The sequence below is a fragment of the Dysidea avara genome, chromosome 3, assembly GCF_963678975.1.
Source record: "Dysidea avara chromosome 3, odDysAvar1.4, whole genome shotgun sequence".
NCBI lineage: Eukaryota > Metazoa > Porifera > Demospongiae > Dictyoceratida > Dysideidae > Dysidea > Dysidea avara.
This window is the reverse complement of record NC_089274.1, coordinates 15,647,445-15,665,949: the sequence shown is the minus strand read 5'-3', so window position 1 is coordinate 15,665,949 and position 18,505 is coordinate 15,647,445. Positions and strand designations below refer to the sequence as shown.

The 18,505-nt window shown below is 36.9% G+C and overlaps 1 protein-coding gene across 1 annotated transcript; it reads right to left on the bottom strand.

The window, feature by feature from the left end:
- Positions 1-1,963: 1,963 nt before the first annotated feature.
- LOC136249594 (sialin-like) lies at positions 1,964-18,439 on the bottom strand. The gene is made up of 10 exons (XM_066041656.1): positions 18,081-18,439; positions 17,999-18,027; positions 15,736-15,935; positions 15,602-15,689; positions 6,955-7,041; positions 6,759-6,901; positions 6,561-6,710; positions 5,894-6,026; positions 5,091-5,329; positions 1,964-2,379 (listed from the first exon to the last, which is right to left on the bottom strand). The coding sequence occupies exons 1-10, from the start codon at positions 18,338-18,340 to the stop codon at positions 2,092-2,094; spliced, it is 1,617 nt and encodes a 538-aa protein (XP_065897728.1). The 5' UTR covers positions 18,341-18,439; the 3' UTR covers positions 1,964-2,091.
- Positions 18,440-18,505: the final 66 nt, after the last annotated feature.

Below are 18,505 nucleotides of genomic sequence, written 5' to 3'. Positions count from 1 at the left end.
TGTGTCTGAATATTTCAAGCAATAAGATAAATGATGAAGTTGCTGGTGAGATTGCAGCTATTGTATTATAATACTGAACTACAACAACTTTACATACATGAAAACAGTTTACATGCTGCAGGTGCCATTAAAATTGCAAGAGCTTTACAGACCATTACAACTCTTAAAGTACTAAGCTTGGGGAGTAATGTTGTTAGTGATGAAGCATCACATGACATTGCAAAGACTCTATCTCATAATGCCAAACTATAAGAAGTATATCTAGGTGGAAATAATTTACAAGAGATAGGTATCATAAAGATTACAAGAGCTTTACAAGGTTCCACAACTTTAACAGTATTAAACATAAAAGACAACAATATCAGTGCAGAAGCTATAGTTGATATTGCAACTGTTTTATCACAAATTACATCATTACAAAAGATATATTTGGAGGATAGTTAATGTAAACTATAGACAGTTAGACCATTGTAATAATTAATATTGTAGTAGTTGTTATTGTTTTGAATTGATCTGCTTTTTGCTATTTACATGTACAATGAGTTCATAGTAGACATTTGTATATTGTTAAATCAGGTACAGTTGTAGCTAGTACACATGCATCCCATGTAGAATATATAAATTCTCTAGCTAATAGCATGCCATGTATGTAAAAGTATAGTTAACGTTTGGGGGTGGATCCAGGGTTTGACAAGTGAGGGTGCACCATGACCAGACTAGTAGGTAGCAATATAAAGCAGGGAGTATTTTATGTGTTTCAGGACTGATTTTTGTGATATAGAGTAGAATTCAAATATCTAATAAATCATACTTTTATGTGTTCTACATTGAAAGCTACCAGTGACAGTCATGAGTTCAGCTATAAGCCTAAAGTATAAGAATGACATAGCCACAAAGGACCAAGTGAATTTAATTGCAAAAAAGTCTTAGCAGGCTATATAGTTAAGTGTGCCAATGGGTTGGTGATGCAGATGCAACTTTTCATGCATACTCAGTGGAGGGTTCTTAGTAGTGTTACATGCAGTGACTGTTCTATTAGAGTATGTGACTGACTGTTTTATTAGAGTATCTCAATCTCATGTGTATAGAAAAATATTTTGAGGGGGAAGTGCCCCTCCTCCTTTCTTTGGATCTGCCACTGATAATTGGAGAAACAAAAAGAGTATAGTGCAAACAAATCATATGCAGCAAAAGTATAATATGGTTACTATATGCTTCTTAGCAAATGTAATTTTACTATAAATTGTCTCTCTTCAGTCAATGAGTTACAATGTAAAAGTTATACATCACATTACAGTAGTATGCAATATACGACTGTATGTTTCTATCAGACTAGAAAACAGTTCACAAACTTTAGAAATATATATACACGCATCAAGCTGTGTTTGCTAAAATGTTCCTACATTGATTACAAATTGTAGTTTAAATTGTTTGCATCAGATCCACAGTGTATGAATATGGGTAGCACCTGGATGGTATATATGTTGTATCATGATACATATGTATGTGGCTATGTGCACTCTAAAAATAAAGTGTGTACACAAAAATGGGAATTGAGTGGCCGGTCTGCTTGATATGCATGTCCACCTGATGGACACATACTAGGCAGATCATGAATGCACGTGTTATATAGAATTATTGTAATTAAGTGCTTTAAAACCCTTGATGTGGGCTGAGCCAGCTTTTAATGTGACAGGGTATTTTGTTCCAAGCCTTTGAAGTGGCTAAAAGCATGGTAGTAGAGTGGTGTATTGCAAAAAAATATGCACTTTGTGATATGATTATGAAACTTTCCACATAAATTGCAATCCTTGTGATATTTATTTCTTGACTGTGTTGCTTTGTGTAGTACCATATGTATGTATGCATAACAGTACTTACTCAGGAGGTTGGAATTTCTGTAATTTTCCCCTGCTGTATCCTTCATTGTTCTCTGGATTCTCACATGTAGATCTCAGTGTATCTTTATTGTGCAAATACATAGCTGTATACAAATGGTATAATTACATTTTCATACCACATTGTTCTTACATGCTCAGCTATGTTATAAACATGAACAAGTTATAAACACACGCAAGTTTAAAATCACACTTATGAGGAATTGATATTTTTAGTTGAATTGTTCGATGACATGTCTTTAGGGATGGAAAACAACGATGGTGAAGATATTTGGATAGTCTTTTTGTTGTCTCCATGCTCAACACCATCTGCCCACCATTGTTTCTCACCACTACCCAGTAATAAGTATATTATAGTTCCAAATACATACACTTCAGCTGCAATAATAAAAACAAGAGTCCATTCTTGTCGGTAGACTTCAATGGTAGTAGGATCATTGCAGCTATCATTGCAGCTATCATTACATGTCTCAAAACTTGGCTAAATCATTTGATATAATAACAGTTACACAAAATATATATTAGTCACTATTGTGTGCACAATCATAGAATGCATGAGCATACTTCACAATATGTGCATGACTTACTCAACAAACCCCTATATAGTTTCAAATATACTAGTATTTTTAAAAATTGTTAATTTAGAAATGAAGCAGGGATCTATGCAATAAAAAGTAGTAAAACAAGGATGAATGATGGTATTATAGCATAGCTTGGTGGGAAAGTCCCTACTTTGACATTGAGCAAAATTATAGCTAATGTGCCAAAGTAGGGACTTTCCCATTGAGCTATGCTGTAATACCATCATTCATCTCTTGTTTCACTACTTTTTATTGCACAGATCCCTACTTCATTTCTAAATTAACAATTTTAAAAAAAATACTAGTTTGTTTAGTTTTTTTTTGTTGTAGCACAGCTAGTTACAGTGTAACTTGTGAGCTAACTATTAAGTTCCTGTACAGCTTATTAAAGTACGTACTGTGCCAAAATGGGAAGTACATAGGCCTGTAGTAGCGTGCATAGCTTTCTTTTGATCGTAGTAGCAGTGGCGCTCAGATCTATGACCTGTCTCAGTAGCTACGATGGTCCGCATTCTATTCACCAAGGCCTTTGAATGAACAGGCCCTTTCAGTTGTCTGGAGCTTAGTCTCGACTAACAGGATGAAGTAATACAATTTCCACTTGAGTACTATCCAATCACTCACTGATCTCGCCATTCGTCTCGCCGTCCAGCTGAGTCAGTGTGTTCAGAGGAACAAGCCATCGAGTATCAGTCTGTTCTATTAAGTAACAAATCTCTCCATCGATTGCAGTCCAGGCATTGGCAAAAGTCGAAGTGACAACTCAGCAGCCTTAATGTTTCACCATAGATTTCATGTGCAACACTTGAAATTATAAGCGCCCCACTCTTTCAGCAGCACAAGTGCTTTCTGAAATAATTTTGTGGTGTCTACAGAAAAGAGTTGATACAGAAAATTAATGCCTCGGTGTGGTTTCAATGCTTGAAGAAGAAGACAACCAACCTGATTGAAGATACCGGTAAAAGGAAAGACAAGGCGCACAGGGCATACACTTGTCGGAACCCCAAAAAGGCTCATTCCACCGGTGAGTTTGTTGTTGTGGTGTAAAATGGTGACCATGCACTGCTTCATTTGGGCTCTAGGCTTGTGACTGTGGTTAGTGAGTGAGATGAAACTTCTAGTTTTGGAGGTTAGTTTAAAATTCTATATCCAGTCACCGGTAAGTGTTTTCTTGTTTTTAATGCTGTATTTCATGTTAGATGGACTAATACTATTCTGTAAAGGTGATTTTCATGGCGTAAGATGTCTCTAGGATGGTTTTTAAAGGTGGAATTTTAGGTGGCGCGCGTCATTTTCAGGGGAATCCATACTTAAACAGTACTACCATACTGTTTGATACTAAATCTCACAAGCTGTTAACTATGTACATTCAGGCACTACATATCTATGGCTTTATCTTAATACAAATCTATTAGCTATTATGTGATTCATTGTAGCCCAATAGATATTAATTTTGAACATGGTAAGAACCCTAGCAAAATTAATAAAGTACTTTGTGTCTTAAATTAATTATGTATGTTAACGGTGATGCTACACTACACTAACAATCTACTTTAGAAAATACCTTTTTCATTAACAATGGTTAACTGCATGTGTTTCCTTTGTTATGAGCAAGCAAATTTTCAACAGTGGCTGGCTATGTGGCAACTGGCCATTAAGTAGTTTATAAAAGTAGTGCACTGTGCAGCCAAGAAAGCCAGTGTGCCTCATACTGTCAGGAAGAAAGTTTTCATGCATGCATAGCTCAATGGTCCCTTCTTCAAATCATACCATTATTGCATCATAGCTGTCCAAAAGATAAGGCAGGCTACAGTCCTTAAATTTGACTGAAATCACTCCAGCCATTCCCAAGATATGGGCAGCCAAAATTTCAATTTTTCTTCACTTTTTCTTCTTAAAAAGTTACGAGAGTTTGGAATTAATTTTTCCTTCTTTTTGTTAAAAACATAAAACGCGAACTCTTAATTGATTGCCTTACACATACAGACAGAGTATGAAGGTGAATTCATGCACTAAACTTGGTGATACTAATCAATAAAATTATTTACATAAATAATATCAATTTTCTGTCAAACTTATAGGGTAAAACTGTTTATGGGAATAACTTAAAATTTGGTGTGTACATACTACATAGATTATCCATCAGAATGCAAACCTTTTGTGATTGTCAGAGCAACAGCTACAGAGTTACAAAATACAGTGTAGGGCAATAGAACAGTCACCGAAGGGTAAAAAAGTTCAGGAAAAACGTTGAAAAATTGTTCATGGTTCAAAGTAGTGACCTCCACACCTAACACCCAAACCCTTAACCACTGCTGTCATGACTGTTCAGCTCTCTTTATTTCTGAAAGTTCAGGGTTTAAATCTACCTAATAGTAATTTCGCTAAACAGCAATTTCTTGCCTATGCATAATATAAATCCATATAAAACAGCCAAGTTGTAAAAAGTATAATATTATATTAAAGGTGCCAGCTAAGAAATGAATGCAATAATATAAATTTAATAATGCACAGCTTTTGAAGGCTATACACTCTTTTTTATAGCTTGACTACTTTTGCATGCATAAACAACCACCTGTATATAAGTACTCTCATACATTTTCACACTAACTTTTTTGGCTATAAACTTAGCCACCTGTGGACCAACAAATCCTGGGATCGTGCCAATTGTGTTGGCTATGCCCATCAATATGCCGGCATACTTTGGTGCAATGTCCAGATTATTAATGCTTACACCAGATCCAGAAAACCCAATAAATCCAATTGCTAAAGATAGAAATACTATTGCCCACTTTGTGGTACTTCCATAGTAGCCACATAATAGTAAAAATATACCAGGAATGATCATACCTAAATATAAAATGGTAGAATTTACGATGTGCACTCAAGGGTGGACACCAAATACCATATATGAAATATCACACAGTAAATAATAGCAACACACAATTTAGCCATCACTATAAAACCAAAGTCTTGCTTTTAAATATACCTCACACATAAATACAATGTGACCAACAAAAACATTATTGCTTGACCTTGCAAAAGTTCACATGCTGCTCCATAATGCTTAGGATTCTGGGAAAATACATCTGTCTATCCTAATCTGTGTACAGGAATGCAAGTTAAAACAAAGGGCATGGACAGGAAAGCTGTGCATGCGAGACTTTATTCTACCTTGAAAAACTGTGTATGCCTATTGCAGGCATTATGGTGCTCAAATACTTGTGAAGTAAAATTTTAGTGGATGGCTTTATATGTACACTAAAATTAATACACCTTGTTATACACGTTGTTATAAAATGGTAATAAAATATGACATGATAAGTTCTGATATTTAGTTTAAAAAATTCCACAAACTTTTTTTACAAGTCATAAATTTTGCAGTACATGTACTACATACAGTAGTACACTTACTGACAGTAGTGTTAATCTTCCTGATCACAGTGGTGGTAACTACTTTATGCTGCCTCAACAAATCTGTCACTTGTCCACATGACAATGACACCACTGCCATACACATATAAGGTATTGCAGAGTAGAGACCATTCTGAGTGACATGACAATATTGAAATTATGAATACTGAAAAGTACAACTGATCTTATCAGAGAATTCAGTTTTGACAAATCACAAATTTTAATTATAGTTTATCTACAGAGATTGGGATTCAATGGTGTCAATGTGTAGTCTATGGGGTAGTACATACTGTACCAGAAAAGATGAAAGTTTGGAGTGACTAAAGTTTGGCGGAGAATTTGGCGAAGGAGTAAACTTAACTTTATTTGCCAATTAGCTATTCAGTGTAATATTATTGTTCTATATTAGCTGCATGGTAAATTCACCAAACTTTTATCTGCCAACCTGCTTCGTTCGCATGCTGATTCACCAAGCTCAAACTTTCGTTGTTTACAGTAACAGAGTAACAAGTTTTATGGTGCATTTGTGTTGTACATGTGTGTATGTGTGTACTTTGTGCATCTGAAAGTGTGCACATTATACATGTAATGAGTGTTGTTAGCCTATTCTTGGATTGTTATACTATGTACAATTGTACATAATAAATCAGGACAAGAAGCTGCATACCTTTTGAATATCCAGACAGAGTGTTTGGTTAAGGAAAGTAGGTAAACAAGTGATCAGTGTGTAGAAGCCCCACGTCCCTGCAAAGTGACCAACTATTATCCCTAGAAATGGCGGAGATGTGAAAATTGCTTTCCAGGGAGTTGGCAGGTCCTGTGTATATCCATGTTACTAGTATACACTACCACAACTATAAATGACCTTGGATGTGCTCTTTTTCAGTAATTCAGTTTCAATTGCTACCTCTATGTAATGTTGTTCTTCAGGAGAAATTCGTGGATGACTGGCAGGTGTATCAAATACTAGAAAGAGCCAGGCTACAAACCACACAACTCCAGCACAACCTATGACAACAGCATATCAACAATAAAAGTAAATTGTGTGTTTACACGCTCACCAAAACAATAGAATACCCATGGCCATCCCATAGTATCACATAGTACCCCAGACAGTGGAAAAGCAATGATGTTACCGATGATGGAACCTATAATATAAGGAAAACATGTTTATTGTGGCATAAGACTTACGTATATACAATAGAGTAATCATTTGATCACATTCCAGCTACAAAACACCGGGCCAACTTCAGTTATCCATGGTGATAACAGTTTATTAGTATGTGTTATAAATCTATCTCAGGTAAGTATATGAAGCTGACAAAATTAGAAGGAGCCCACAGAATATGCAATAATTTTGGGAATAATGGGCAGACAATAATTGGATTTGTGACTGAATATTGGAAAAATTGTCCAATATGGATGCATTATTCTAAATCACTGAAAATGTATTTAGCACAGCCCTGGCAGCTACGCACATCAACTTTTCACCAAAGATAGAGCTATTCATGATCTTCCTTGTAAAGTCTCCTGCCATTTTAGATACAGCCTGATAGGAACAGTAAATAGTGTAAAAATAAATTTAAAAAATTAAAACATGGGAATAGAGATCGCTGAAAAAGTAAAGAAACAAAAGAGTCAGCATGTTAAACACACGGAGATCTCTATTGGGACTCAATGGATATGGTAGAAACTAAGGAAAAAAATAGTATAGTTTCTTCATAAATCAGGGGCAGATAAGTACTGAGAATGCTTCCGTATAAATGTTTATTTGAGTCCAAATAGAGATCTCTGTGTGTTAAACATGCTGGCTTATTTGACTCTTTGTTTCTTTACTTTTTTCAGCGACCTCTATTCCCATGTTAAAATTATTTTTACACTACTTTTTATAAATCCATTTATGGATAGCTAACATGATAATAAGAGGTGCTGGTGGTGCTTGATATTACACAGTACTAAACATGTATATCAAGTTAGTCTATGTGAACACAATAAGTCAAGTACACAGTGGTACACAACAACATTGTTGCTCTGGTATGAACATATACCGTGGTTAAATATAGGTAATGAAATGGGGTTTCCAAATGAACATGTTAATGTGAATAAATTGGATTCTATTTAACACTATTAACACATTGGTTACCCTTGCAGAAACTAAGTCAGCGAAGTGAAGGGACAAGAAGCAAATTTGCTTCAAAGGAGATGTTAACATTGCAATATGCATTTAAAAATAGGTCATGGACATGAAGAAAGATGTAACATGAAAAGCTATGCAGTTTTTATTCCCTAAGAGTGAACAGATTCAGAGGTGTAGCCAGGATTATCTAGAAGGGGGTTCGGATTCGAAGATGTCTTGGGGGAATACCTGGGTTTTCCCCTAGACCATATTTGAACGAAAATAATGCATACTGCCCTTAGGCAGTAACATTAAAAGGTGTGTTTGTGCATCTAACTAGCTAAAACCTACACACTGCTGTTTATACAGCTCATAGATACTATAAAACTACTGCATTTCTTATTAATCTTTATCTTTACTTCTAGATAGCATACTGGCGCCAACTTTCACTTCCTGACACACCAGAACTTTAATCCGAAAATAAACATTATTCTTGGTTGCCCTGTCCTTTTGATGGCCAGTATCTTCAGAGTTGACTAGTATTCTGAGGCATCACCTGAAATTAGCATACTGATGGCCAACTTTCATTTCCAGACACACCGAAGCTCTCCACACTTGAATCCGTGGCTTTGAAAATCGACATTATTCTTGGTCCTGCTGTTGATGGTCAGTAGCTTCAGACTTGAATTGTACTTCAATATATTCGAGAGACATCACGTGCCCGCAACATGTGACAAACAAACGTGCATTTATCATGTAAATATACATCAAATATTCACAGTTAGTGCATATCCGTACCAGTGAGCAAGCAGCTACTGGAGAGCTCTAAGGCTGCGAGTTTGGTGTGATTTTTTCATTTAAAAAATTTCTACCTCTGAAAAAGGGGGTTCGTCCGAACCATCCAAACACCCCTGCCTATGCTCTTGAAATTTCCTGTATATCAGTGAAAAAAAAAAGAATAAGATGAACAAAATGACTCCAAATGGCAGATTTCAGTTCTTTAAAAAAAAGTAGTTTTATTAGGTCCTTTTGACTTCATCTTTGCTAGTGGACCTAAACTGCTTCCATATTAACTTCTAAGGCTGCTTTAGAGGTTGGAAGAGATTTCTACGGTGGTGTTAAGTTGAGCGTTCTATTAGGATTCTGGAAAAAAAACATAGGCATGTCTATTATGAACGACTACCATGGTTCATGATAAGCTGAAATCTTACAAAACAATTAAATAAATATGACACATTCAGCAGCCAGCTTGTCTGTCCATAGTCTTTGAACACTCTCCAGCACACAGGCTGTCAGAAAACCTTCCACCAGCCAAAAGAAGACCTGACAAGTTCAGGGCAAGTTTAGTGTGATAATTGTTAGTACAGCAACGTCATGCTGGAGGTATCTCAAGTTAGGATTTTGTGCCAGTTAGGATTTTGCACCAACATGGTTGATTTTGAAAAATATTTATATGGATAAAAGTTTAGTTGCAGTAGTATAATTTCTTGGAGACACCTCTCAAACAAAAGGATATTATAGACTAGAGCAATCATTTACCCTATTAATAACAGTCACCCTGTGTAAATGTGGCTTATATATATATATATCTAATCCAAAACAGCCAAGCTGTAAAAAAAGTGTGCGGCCCTCAGAAAGGCTATGGTGAAAAAAGATGTGAAATCCAAGGTGGCGGCCAAGAAATGGCTGTGATGGTAGGTTAATGGTAAAAATTTTAATAATGACAATTCAGGTAAATTTTGTGAAGCGGCACAAAAATTCACCTGAATTGTCGTTATTAAAATTTTTACCATTAACCTACCATCACAGCCATTTCTTGGCCGCCACCTTGGATTTCACATATTTTTTCACCATAGCCTTTCTGAGGGCCGCACACTTTTTTTACAGCTTGGCTGTTTTGGATTAGATTTCATTTCTTTTTGTATTTGTATACCCCAAAGCCGGCCTATGGCCAGCTTTGGGACTTTTTTAACCTATGTTTTTTTTCTTTACTACAGGAAGAAGTAAAGATGAAGTAGATATACTTTAAATATTTTATCAGTAAATGTACAAATTATATATATAATACATATGTGACCGGATTTGCAAAAAGGGGCCTTCCACACACATCCAATTTGCCAACTTTGACAATTGATAACTTCAGATGGAAAGAGCTATTGCCTTGAAATTTGGGCAGTGGTGATTTCTTTGCAGCTGAACTCTCCACATGATGGTTTCTTTGTAGCTGAACTCTCTACAAGGCAATTTCTTCTAGCTGATCTCTCTACAGGGAGATTTGTTTGTAGCTGAACTATCTACAAGGTAACTTCTTCTAGCTGATCTCTCTACAGGGTGATTTGTTCGTAGCTGAATTCTGTACAGGCGATGTGTTTGCAGCTGAGCTCTTTACAAAATGGTTTCTTTGTAGCTGAACTCTCTACAAAGTAACTTCTTCTAACTGATCTTTCTACAGCGTGATTTGTTTGTAGCTGAACTATCTACAAGGTAATTTCTTCTAGCTGATCTCTCTACAGGGTGATTTGTTTGTAGCTGAATTCTGTACAGGTGATTTGTTTGCAGCTGAGCTCTTTACAAAATGGTTTCTTTGTAGCTGAACTCTCTAAAAGGTAACTTCTTCTAACTGATCTTTCTACAGAGTGATTTGTTTGTAGCTGAACTATCTACAAGGTAATATCTTCTAGCTGATCTCTCTACAGGGTGATTTGTTCGTAGCTGAATTCTGTACAGGCGATGTGTTTGCAGCTGAGCTCTTTACAAAATGGTTTCTTTGTAGCTGAACTCTCTAAAAGGTAACTTCTTCTAACTGATCTTTCTACAGAGTGATTTGTTTGTAGCTGAACTATCTACAAGGTAATTTCTTCTAGCTGATCTCTCTACAGGGTGATTTGTTTGTAGCTGAATTCTGTACAGGTGATTTGTTTGTAGCTGAGCTCTTTACAGAATGGTTTCTTTGTAGCTGAACTCTCTACAAGGTAATTTCTTCTAGCTGATCTCTCTACAGGGAGATTTGTTTGTAGCTGAACTATCTACAAGGTAATTTCTTCTAGCTGATCTCTCTACAGGGTGATTTGTTTGTAGCTGAATTCTGTACAGGTGATTTGTTTGCAGCTGAGCTCTTTACAGAATGGTTTCTTTGTAGCTGAACTCTCTAAAAGGTAACTTTTCTAGCTGATGTCTCTACAAGGTGGCTAGTTTGTAGCTGAACTCTCTACATGGTGGTTTCTTTGTAACTGAACTTTCTACAAGTTGACTTCTTCTAGCTGATCTTTCAATAGGGTGATTTGTTTGTAGCTTCACTCTCTACAAGGTAACTTCTTCTAGCTGATCTCTCTACAGGGAGATTTGTTTATAACTGAACTCTCTACAGGTGATTTGCTTGAAGCTGAACTTTCTAAATGATGGTTTCGTTGTAGCTGAACTCTCTACAAGTTAACTTCTTCTAGCTGATCTCTCTACAGTGTGATTTGTTTGTAGATGAATTCTGTACAGGTGATTTGTTTGCAGCTGAGCTCTTTACAGAATGGTTTCTTTGTAGCTGAACTCTCTAAAAGGTAACTTTTTCTAACTGATCTTTCTACAGGGCAATTTGTTTTTGGCAGAATTTTCTACAGGGTGATTTCTTTGCAGCTGAACTCTCTACATGGTGGTTTCTTTGTAGCTGAACTCTCTACAAGGTAACTTCTTCTAGCTGATCTTTCTACAGGGTGATTTGTTTGTAGCTGAACGATCTACAAGGTAACTTCTTCTAGCTGATCTCTCTACAGGGTGGTTTCTTTGTAGCTGAACTCTCTAAAAGGTAACTTCTTCTAACTGATCTTTCTACAGGGCAATTTGTTTGTGGCTGTATTTTCTACAGGGTGATTTGTTTGCAGCTGAACTCTCTACATGGTGGTTTCTTTGTAGCTGAACTCTCTACAAAGTAATTTCTTCTAGCTGATCTCTCTACAGGGTGATTTGTTTGTAGCTGAATTCTGTACAGGTGATTTGTTTGCAGCTGAGCTCTTTACAGAATGGTTTCTTTGTAGCTGAACTCTCTACAAGGTAACTTCTTCTAACTGATCTTTCTACAGGGCAATTTGTTCGTGGCAGAATTTTATACAGGGTGATTTCTTTGCAGCTGAACTCTCTACATGGTCGTTTCTTTGTAGCTGAACTCTCTACAAGGTAACTTCTTCTAGCTGATCTCTCTACAGGGTGATTTGTTTGTAGCTGAACGATCTACAAGGTAACTTCTTCTAGCTGATCTCTCTACAGGGAGATTTGTTTGTAGCTGAACTCTCTACAGGTGATTTGTTTGAAGCTGAACTCTCTAAACGATGGTTTCTTTGTAGCTGAACTCTCTACAAGTTAACTTCTTCTAGCTGATCTTTCTACATGGTGATTTGTTTGTAGTTGAATTCTGTATAGGTGATTTGTTTGCAGCTGAGCTCTTTAAATAATGGTTTCTTTGTAGCTGAACTCTCTCAAGGTAACTTCTTCTAGCTGATGTCTTTACAGGGTCACTAGTTTGTAGCTGAATTCTCTACATGGTGGTTTCTTTGTAACTGAACTCTCTACAAGGTAACTTTTTCTAGCTCATCTTTCTACAGGGTGATTTATTTGTAGCTGAATCCTTTACAGGTGATTTGTTTGCAGCTGAGCTCTTTAAAGAATGGTTTCTTTGTAGCTGAACTCTCTACAAGGTACCTTCTTCTAGCTGATGTCTCTACAAGGTCACTAGTTTGTAGCTGAGCTCTCTACATGGTGGTTTTTTTGTAACTGAACTCTCTACAAGGTGACCTCTTCTAGCTGATCTTTCTACAGTGTGATTTGTTTGAAACCGAACTCTCTACAAGGTAACTTCTTCTAGCTGATCTCTCTACAGGGAGATTTGTTTGTAGCTGAACTCTCTACATGATGGTTTCTTTGTAGCTGAACTCTCTACAAGGTAACTTCTTCTAGCTAATCTCTCTACAGGGAGATTTGTTTGTAGCTGAACTCTCTACATGATGGTTTCTTTGTAGCTGAACTCTTTGCAAGTTAACTTCTTCTATTGATCTCTCCACAGGGCGATTTGTTTGTAGCTGAACTCTCTACATGGTGGTTTCTTTGTAGCCGAACTCTACAAGGTGATTTTTTCTAGCTGAACTATCTCTTTCCATAGTTGCATGAACTCCCTACAAGGTAACTTCTTCTAGCTGATCTCTCTACAGGGTGACTTGTGTGTAGCTGATCTCTATACAGGTTTCTTATTTCTAGCTGATCTCTTGAATTCTCTTCAGGGTGACTGCTCTATTAGGATGACTGCTCTATTAGAGTATCTCGATCTCGCACTTGCCGCACCAAGTTGGATTTCGTGTTATAACTCCGTGGCTTTAAGTCTGATTCTTCTACACCATTGATGAGCCTTTCTAAGATGATTACTCCATCTGTACAACGATTTTCAAAGCATTACCCTAAGCGGTTTATCTGGTAGGCGTGGCAAGCTGTCGTTTTTTTATTAGCTGATCTCGATTGCGTAATTGTTACACACTGTTGGTTTTTTCGTTGTATCTTCCTGGTTTTTAGCTCGATTTCTTTCAAACCACAAAAGGTTTGAGGTTCAATAGTTAACCTATTCACCCACCGATTTTCAGTTTCTTCCCATACGCGGTTTACCCTGTAGGCGTGACAACATATTGGTGTTATTTTTCGTTAATAATCGCTCATAACTCTTTGCCTGCTTATCGTATTCCAGCCAAAGTTGGTACCGAGATGCACCTTTATATCCCCTTTCTGTGTGCCAAATTTCAAGGCAATCGGATAACGCGTTCGTGTTTTATAGCAGTTTTTGTAAGTGTGCGACAAGAAAAAGAAAAATAAGAAGAAGAAAAAAACGAAGAAACTGAGCCAATTTTTGAAGTCGCATATCTCGGGAACGCGCGAAGCGATTTCGCTCAAATTTGGAATGTGGAGTGCTGCAGTTGGAGGGAATGTCCACAGCAAAAATCGTCTTGTTTCATCAAGGAAGCACAGAGCTACGGAGGTGCGAAAATTGCGTTTTCTTTCTTCCTGTCAATATACTCACGGGTGTTACGCGCCGGCTTCTTGGGCCGCACGACACACTACCGTGTGTCTTGATATATATATATACAAACTTCCCAATTCAACTATGTGGTTTTGCTTACAGGAAAAATTAAGTGCAGTACAGAAACTGAAAGTGTAACCTGCATGATAGGGCGCTTTCTGCTGGTAGTTTACAACATAATGTACCATGAACAGACCAAAGATGCTGCCAATGTTATAATATAAAACATTTATAAAATGGTTTTAGCACAGTTATGTACCATCTGACCAGTGACACCATGTCAATAGCAAACAGGAATCAATCTCTCTACTTCAGTTATCCTTATAATTTATGGTTAGCTTTTAACATTTACAAATTCCTGTACTGGCTCCTGTGATGTCCCTTCATGCCTCAAAGAGCGAATTCAGTTTTAACTAAATGATTATTTTGGAAAGGGCGTTACTATTCAGTGGACTGGACTACTGGACTGGAACACTGGACTGGAACACTGGACTGGAACACTGGACTGGAACACTGGACTGGAACACTGGACTGGAACACTGGACTGGACTACTGGACTGACATATTTTTGGTTTTTGCACATTTTATAGTTGGATTTACGGAGTCTTGCTAGTACGTACCTTTAGGGCACCTACAAATGCTGAAGACAAACTAGTATTTTTAAAAATTGTTAATTTAAAAATGAAGTAGGGATCTATGCAATAAAAAGTAGTGAAACAAGAGATGAATGATGGTGTTACAGCATAGCTGAGTGGGAAGTCCCTACTTTGGCATTGAACAAAATAATAGCAAATGTGCCAAAGTAGGGACTTTACCACTGAGCTATGCTGTAACACCATTATTCATCTCTTGTTTCAATACTTTTTATTGCACAGATCCCTACTTCATTTTTAAATTAACAATTTTTAAAAATACTAGTTTGTCTTCAGCATTTGTAGGTGCTCTAAGGGTACTTACTAGCAAGACTCCGTAAATCCAACTATAAAATGTGCAAAAACCAAAAATATGTCAGTCCAGTAGTCCAGTCCAGTGTTCCAGTCCAGTAGTCCAGTCCACTGAATAGTAACACTCATTTGGAAAGTGATCCACAGATGAATATCTATACAAAATCTTGGACTGCTATGGCTGTCCAGATTAGATCGATTTTTTAGCCACATATGGTTTTCTTAAGGTTAGCTGTATCATGAGTCATGTGAGTGTGGCAGGGTAGGAGCCTTTAAAATGAACAAGGGTGGTATTTGCTGGCACAAGGCCATGTAGCTTATTATTGGTAGCTAAAATCTCACAAGACATACCATGTTCAGTACCAACTAGTCTGTCCAAGGCAAATGTCTATGGTCAGCACTTGGAAAGTGCTATATGGACAAGTTTACAAACTTCTACAGGACAAAAGGAAACAAGCACACCCAACAATTAGTTCATCATAAGTTTAGTGCATGTGAGAATAGGCTAACAAACATTATCAAAAATCATCCTTCTACTGGAACAGTTTAGACTGATAGTTATATTAGAATAGTAGTGTTATATTCCAATATAAGTTAATTACCTGCTAAGACAATTGTTGCCATCCCAGTTCTCTCCAGTGGTGGTGCCCATTTTCCAAACATTGCATTCCATGCTGGAAATGTCACTCCCTAAATTACCACCACATAATAAATCGACTAGTTGTATTTTCCTCACTTCAAAAAACCCTATTACAAATCGACAAGCAACCAGTGCCCAGAGATTGAGGTAGGCCATTTGTGGTATGATTAGGGTAAGTAATGATGTCACCAGTACACCAATACCAAACACGTATTTCCCACCAAATTTGGTAGCCAGCCATCCTCCAGGAAGTTGAGTGAATATGTAACCATAGAAGAAACTAGCCAAAACCCAACCTGTATATAGATATAAAAACAAATACCTAGTACAGTAGTAGGGATCATGGATGTTTGCACTTTGTCACATAAAAATGTTGACCAGAAACCAGCCTTACAATATCACTTTGGTAATAGTAGTAGGTATAACCAAGCCCAAAAGTGCCTGCAGTAAGGCCAGAAATGCTCCCAATAAGTTGCTAAAAAATTTACTAAGTAACTGATGCTTTCAGACAAGCGTAACGCTAACTCAATAACAGCTAAGGCTACGGGTTTGATTTTTTTCACTGTTACACATCGCTTCAGTCTGACAGGTGCCTTTTGGCATACCACAGTACGTGCATCATGGACTTAACTTTGTCTCCATTTCTATTCGCTGACAGCATAAGGTATTGATTCTCAGATGGCTTCCCTATGTTTGTAACAGGAATAATCAACCTTTAATGGCCAAATTACTCCCCTTTGTCACAAAATCACATGAAGCTGCTTCTCTAGCATCTTCAAGCTCGCTAACTACCTCTAACAACCAGTGACTTGTTGCTCTGGTATGAACTTAATATACTGTAGTTAAATATAGGTAATGATATAGGGTTTCCAAATGAACGTGTTAACATGAATAGATTGGATACTTATTAACACATATTAACATGTTGGTTACCCTTGCAGAGAGTAAGTCAGAAGATCAATGGCAAAGTGAACCTAAAAAAAACAAATTTGGGTGTTATCATTGTAATATGCATTTAAAAATAGGTCATGGACGTGAAGAAAGAAATAGGAAGGAAAGTTATGTAGTTTTTATCCCCAAAAAGTACTCACATTTTGCTCTAGCCCTGTGGAAAATAATAATAAGAAGATGAACAAAATGATATATTTCAGTTATTTTAAAAAGTACTTTTATTGGTTTCTTTTGACTTCATATTTTCCAGTGGACCTATACTTCTTCCAATTAACTTTTAAGGCTTCTTTTGTGGTTGGGGGAGCTTCCTAAGGTGGTGTTTAGGTGTGTGTTCTATTAGGATTTTGGCAAAAAACAGGTGATTTCTATTATGAACCACGGTAGGTTCATGATACTTACAAAAGAAACCCTAAACAGATTACTTACAAGACACAAGCTGCATAAAGAAGTTCTATTACTGTACAGTTAATAGTAAATCTGCTAATACAAGTGATATTTATATATACTAAATTACTTAGCTAAGCACAATAACAAGTAAATTACAACATAAGGCTTCTGGTTATTACACCTTTCTAGGTAAAAATGGTCTCAACTATCAAAAAGGTGCATGCAGCCTATTGTTAGAAACTGGAAATTATAGGTAACAGTCAGGAAATGGCTGCAGTAATAATAGCTAGCACCAAAGGTATATATTTAGAACAATCGTTATATCTTTCTTCAGTCACAATGCACTATGACAAACAAGCTTTGATCATCATGGATCCACCAAAAAATGACATATAGAAGAGAATTGTTGAAATTGGTTGAGAACAGAACACTAAACAATTACGTATAGGTATACACATTTATAGAAAAAAGTTTTTGCTATCTGATTTCACTTTCAATAGCAATGCACCCTAGTCTACCACTTTTTCTTCTTTTGTGTGGGAACAGAAACTCCAATAGCATTTTTGTGTAGCCTGATCTACATTGTTGATTAGTGCCGATGAATAGCCATGGATTGTTAATGAAACGAGAATTGGAAAAATGGAGCATGCCATTGGATGCACAGTTTAAAAGGGCTTGTCAACCATGCACCGTTCTTCTGTTCTCGCTTTGTTAACAGGCCTTTGCTATTCATCAGCACTAATCAATAATCCCCAAAATTGTAGATCCTAGCTGCACAAAAAATGCTATTGGAAATCCACCAGACCTTTTTTTCTCACCTCTACACAAAAGAAAAAATAGTTGTCTGGGTGCAAAACTACACGCATGCACCCATCACACACACACACACACACACACACATACACACACACACACACACACACACACACACACACACACACACACTATACTATATATTGTAAAGCTATTATCTATGCTCACACACGTACGCATAATCAGTTTCACATAATGGTAGCTATACCTTGTTCTGTATTTGACCAATCAAAACTTCTATAGTGATTAAAGAGACAGTGAGTGTATTGAGTTACCACACAATATCATACCTTTGGCCATGGTGAGGGTATTTAGCAGTCATCTGTACAATGGCTACACTCAGGTTAACTCGAAGTGCATACACGTTGCATATTCCCAAGAAAAGCATAAAGGCGAGCACGTATCGTGCTTTGATACAAGGCAGACAGTCGATGTACCAACATGGTGGAATCCACTGAAGCTTCTTTTTCTTGTGAGACTTAATCGTACTCAACAGGCTTACTGACTCAGAGTCTACATCTCGAGTTGCATCTTGGTCTCGTGAACTCATCTATTACGGCTGAGGGGCATGCAATACTGTTAAGCTAAGTCATTATAGCTTAATTTAGTAGATCACTGAATCACTTCTAGCACTTCCACTCGCCTACTCCACTTGTCACGTGCAAAGCAATTATAGATTTTCCGCATGACCTTTTAGCGCGAGCCCTTACCGTGC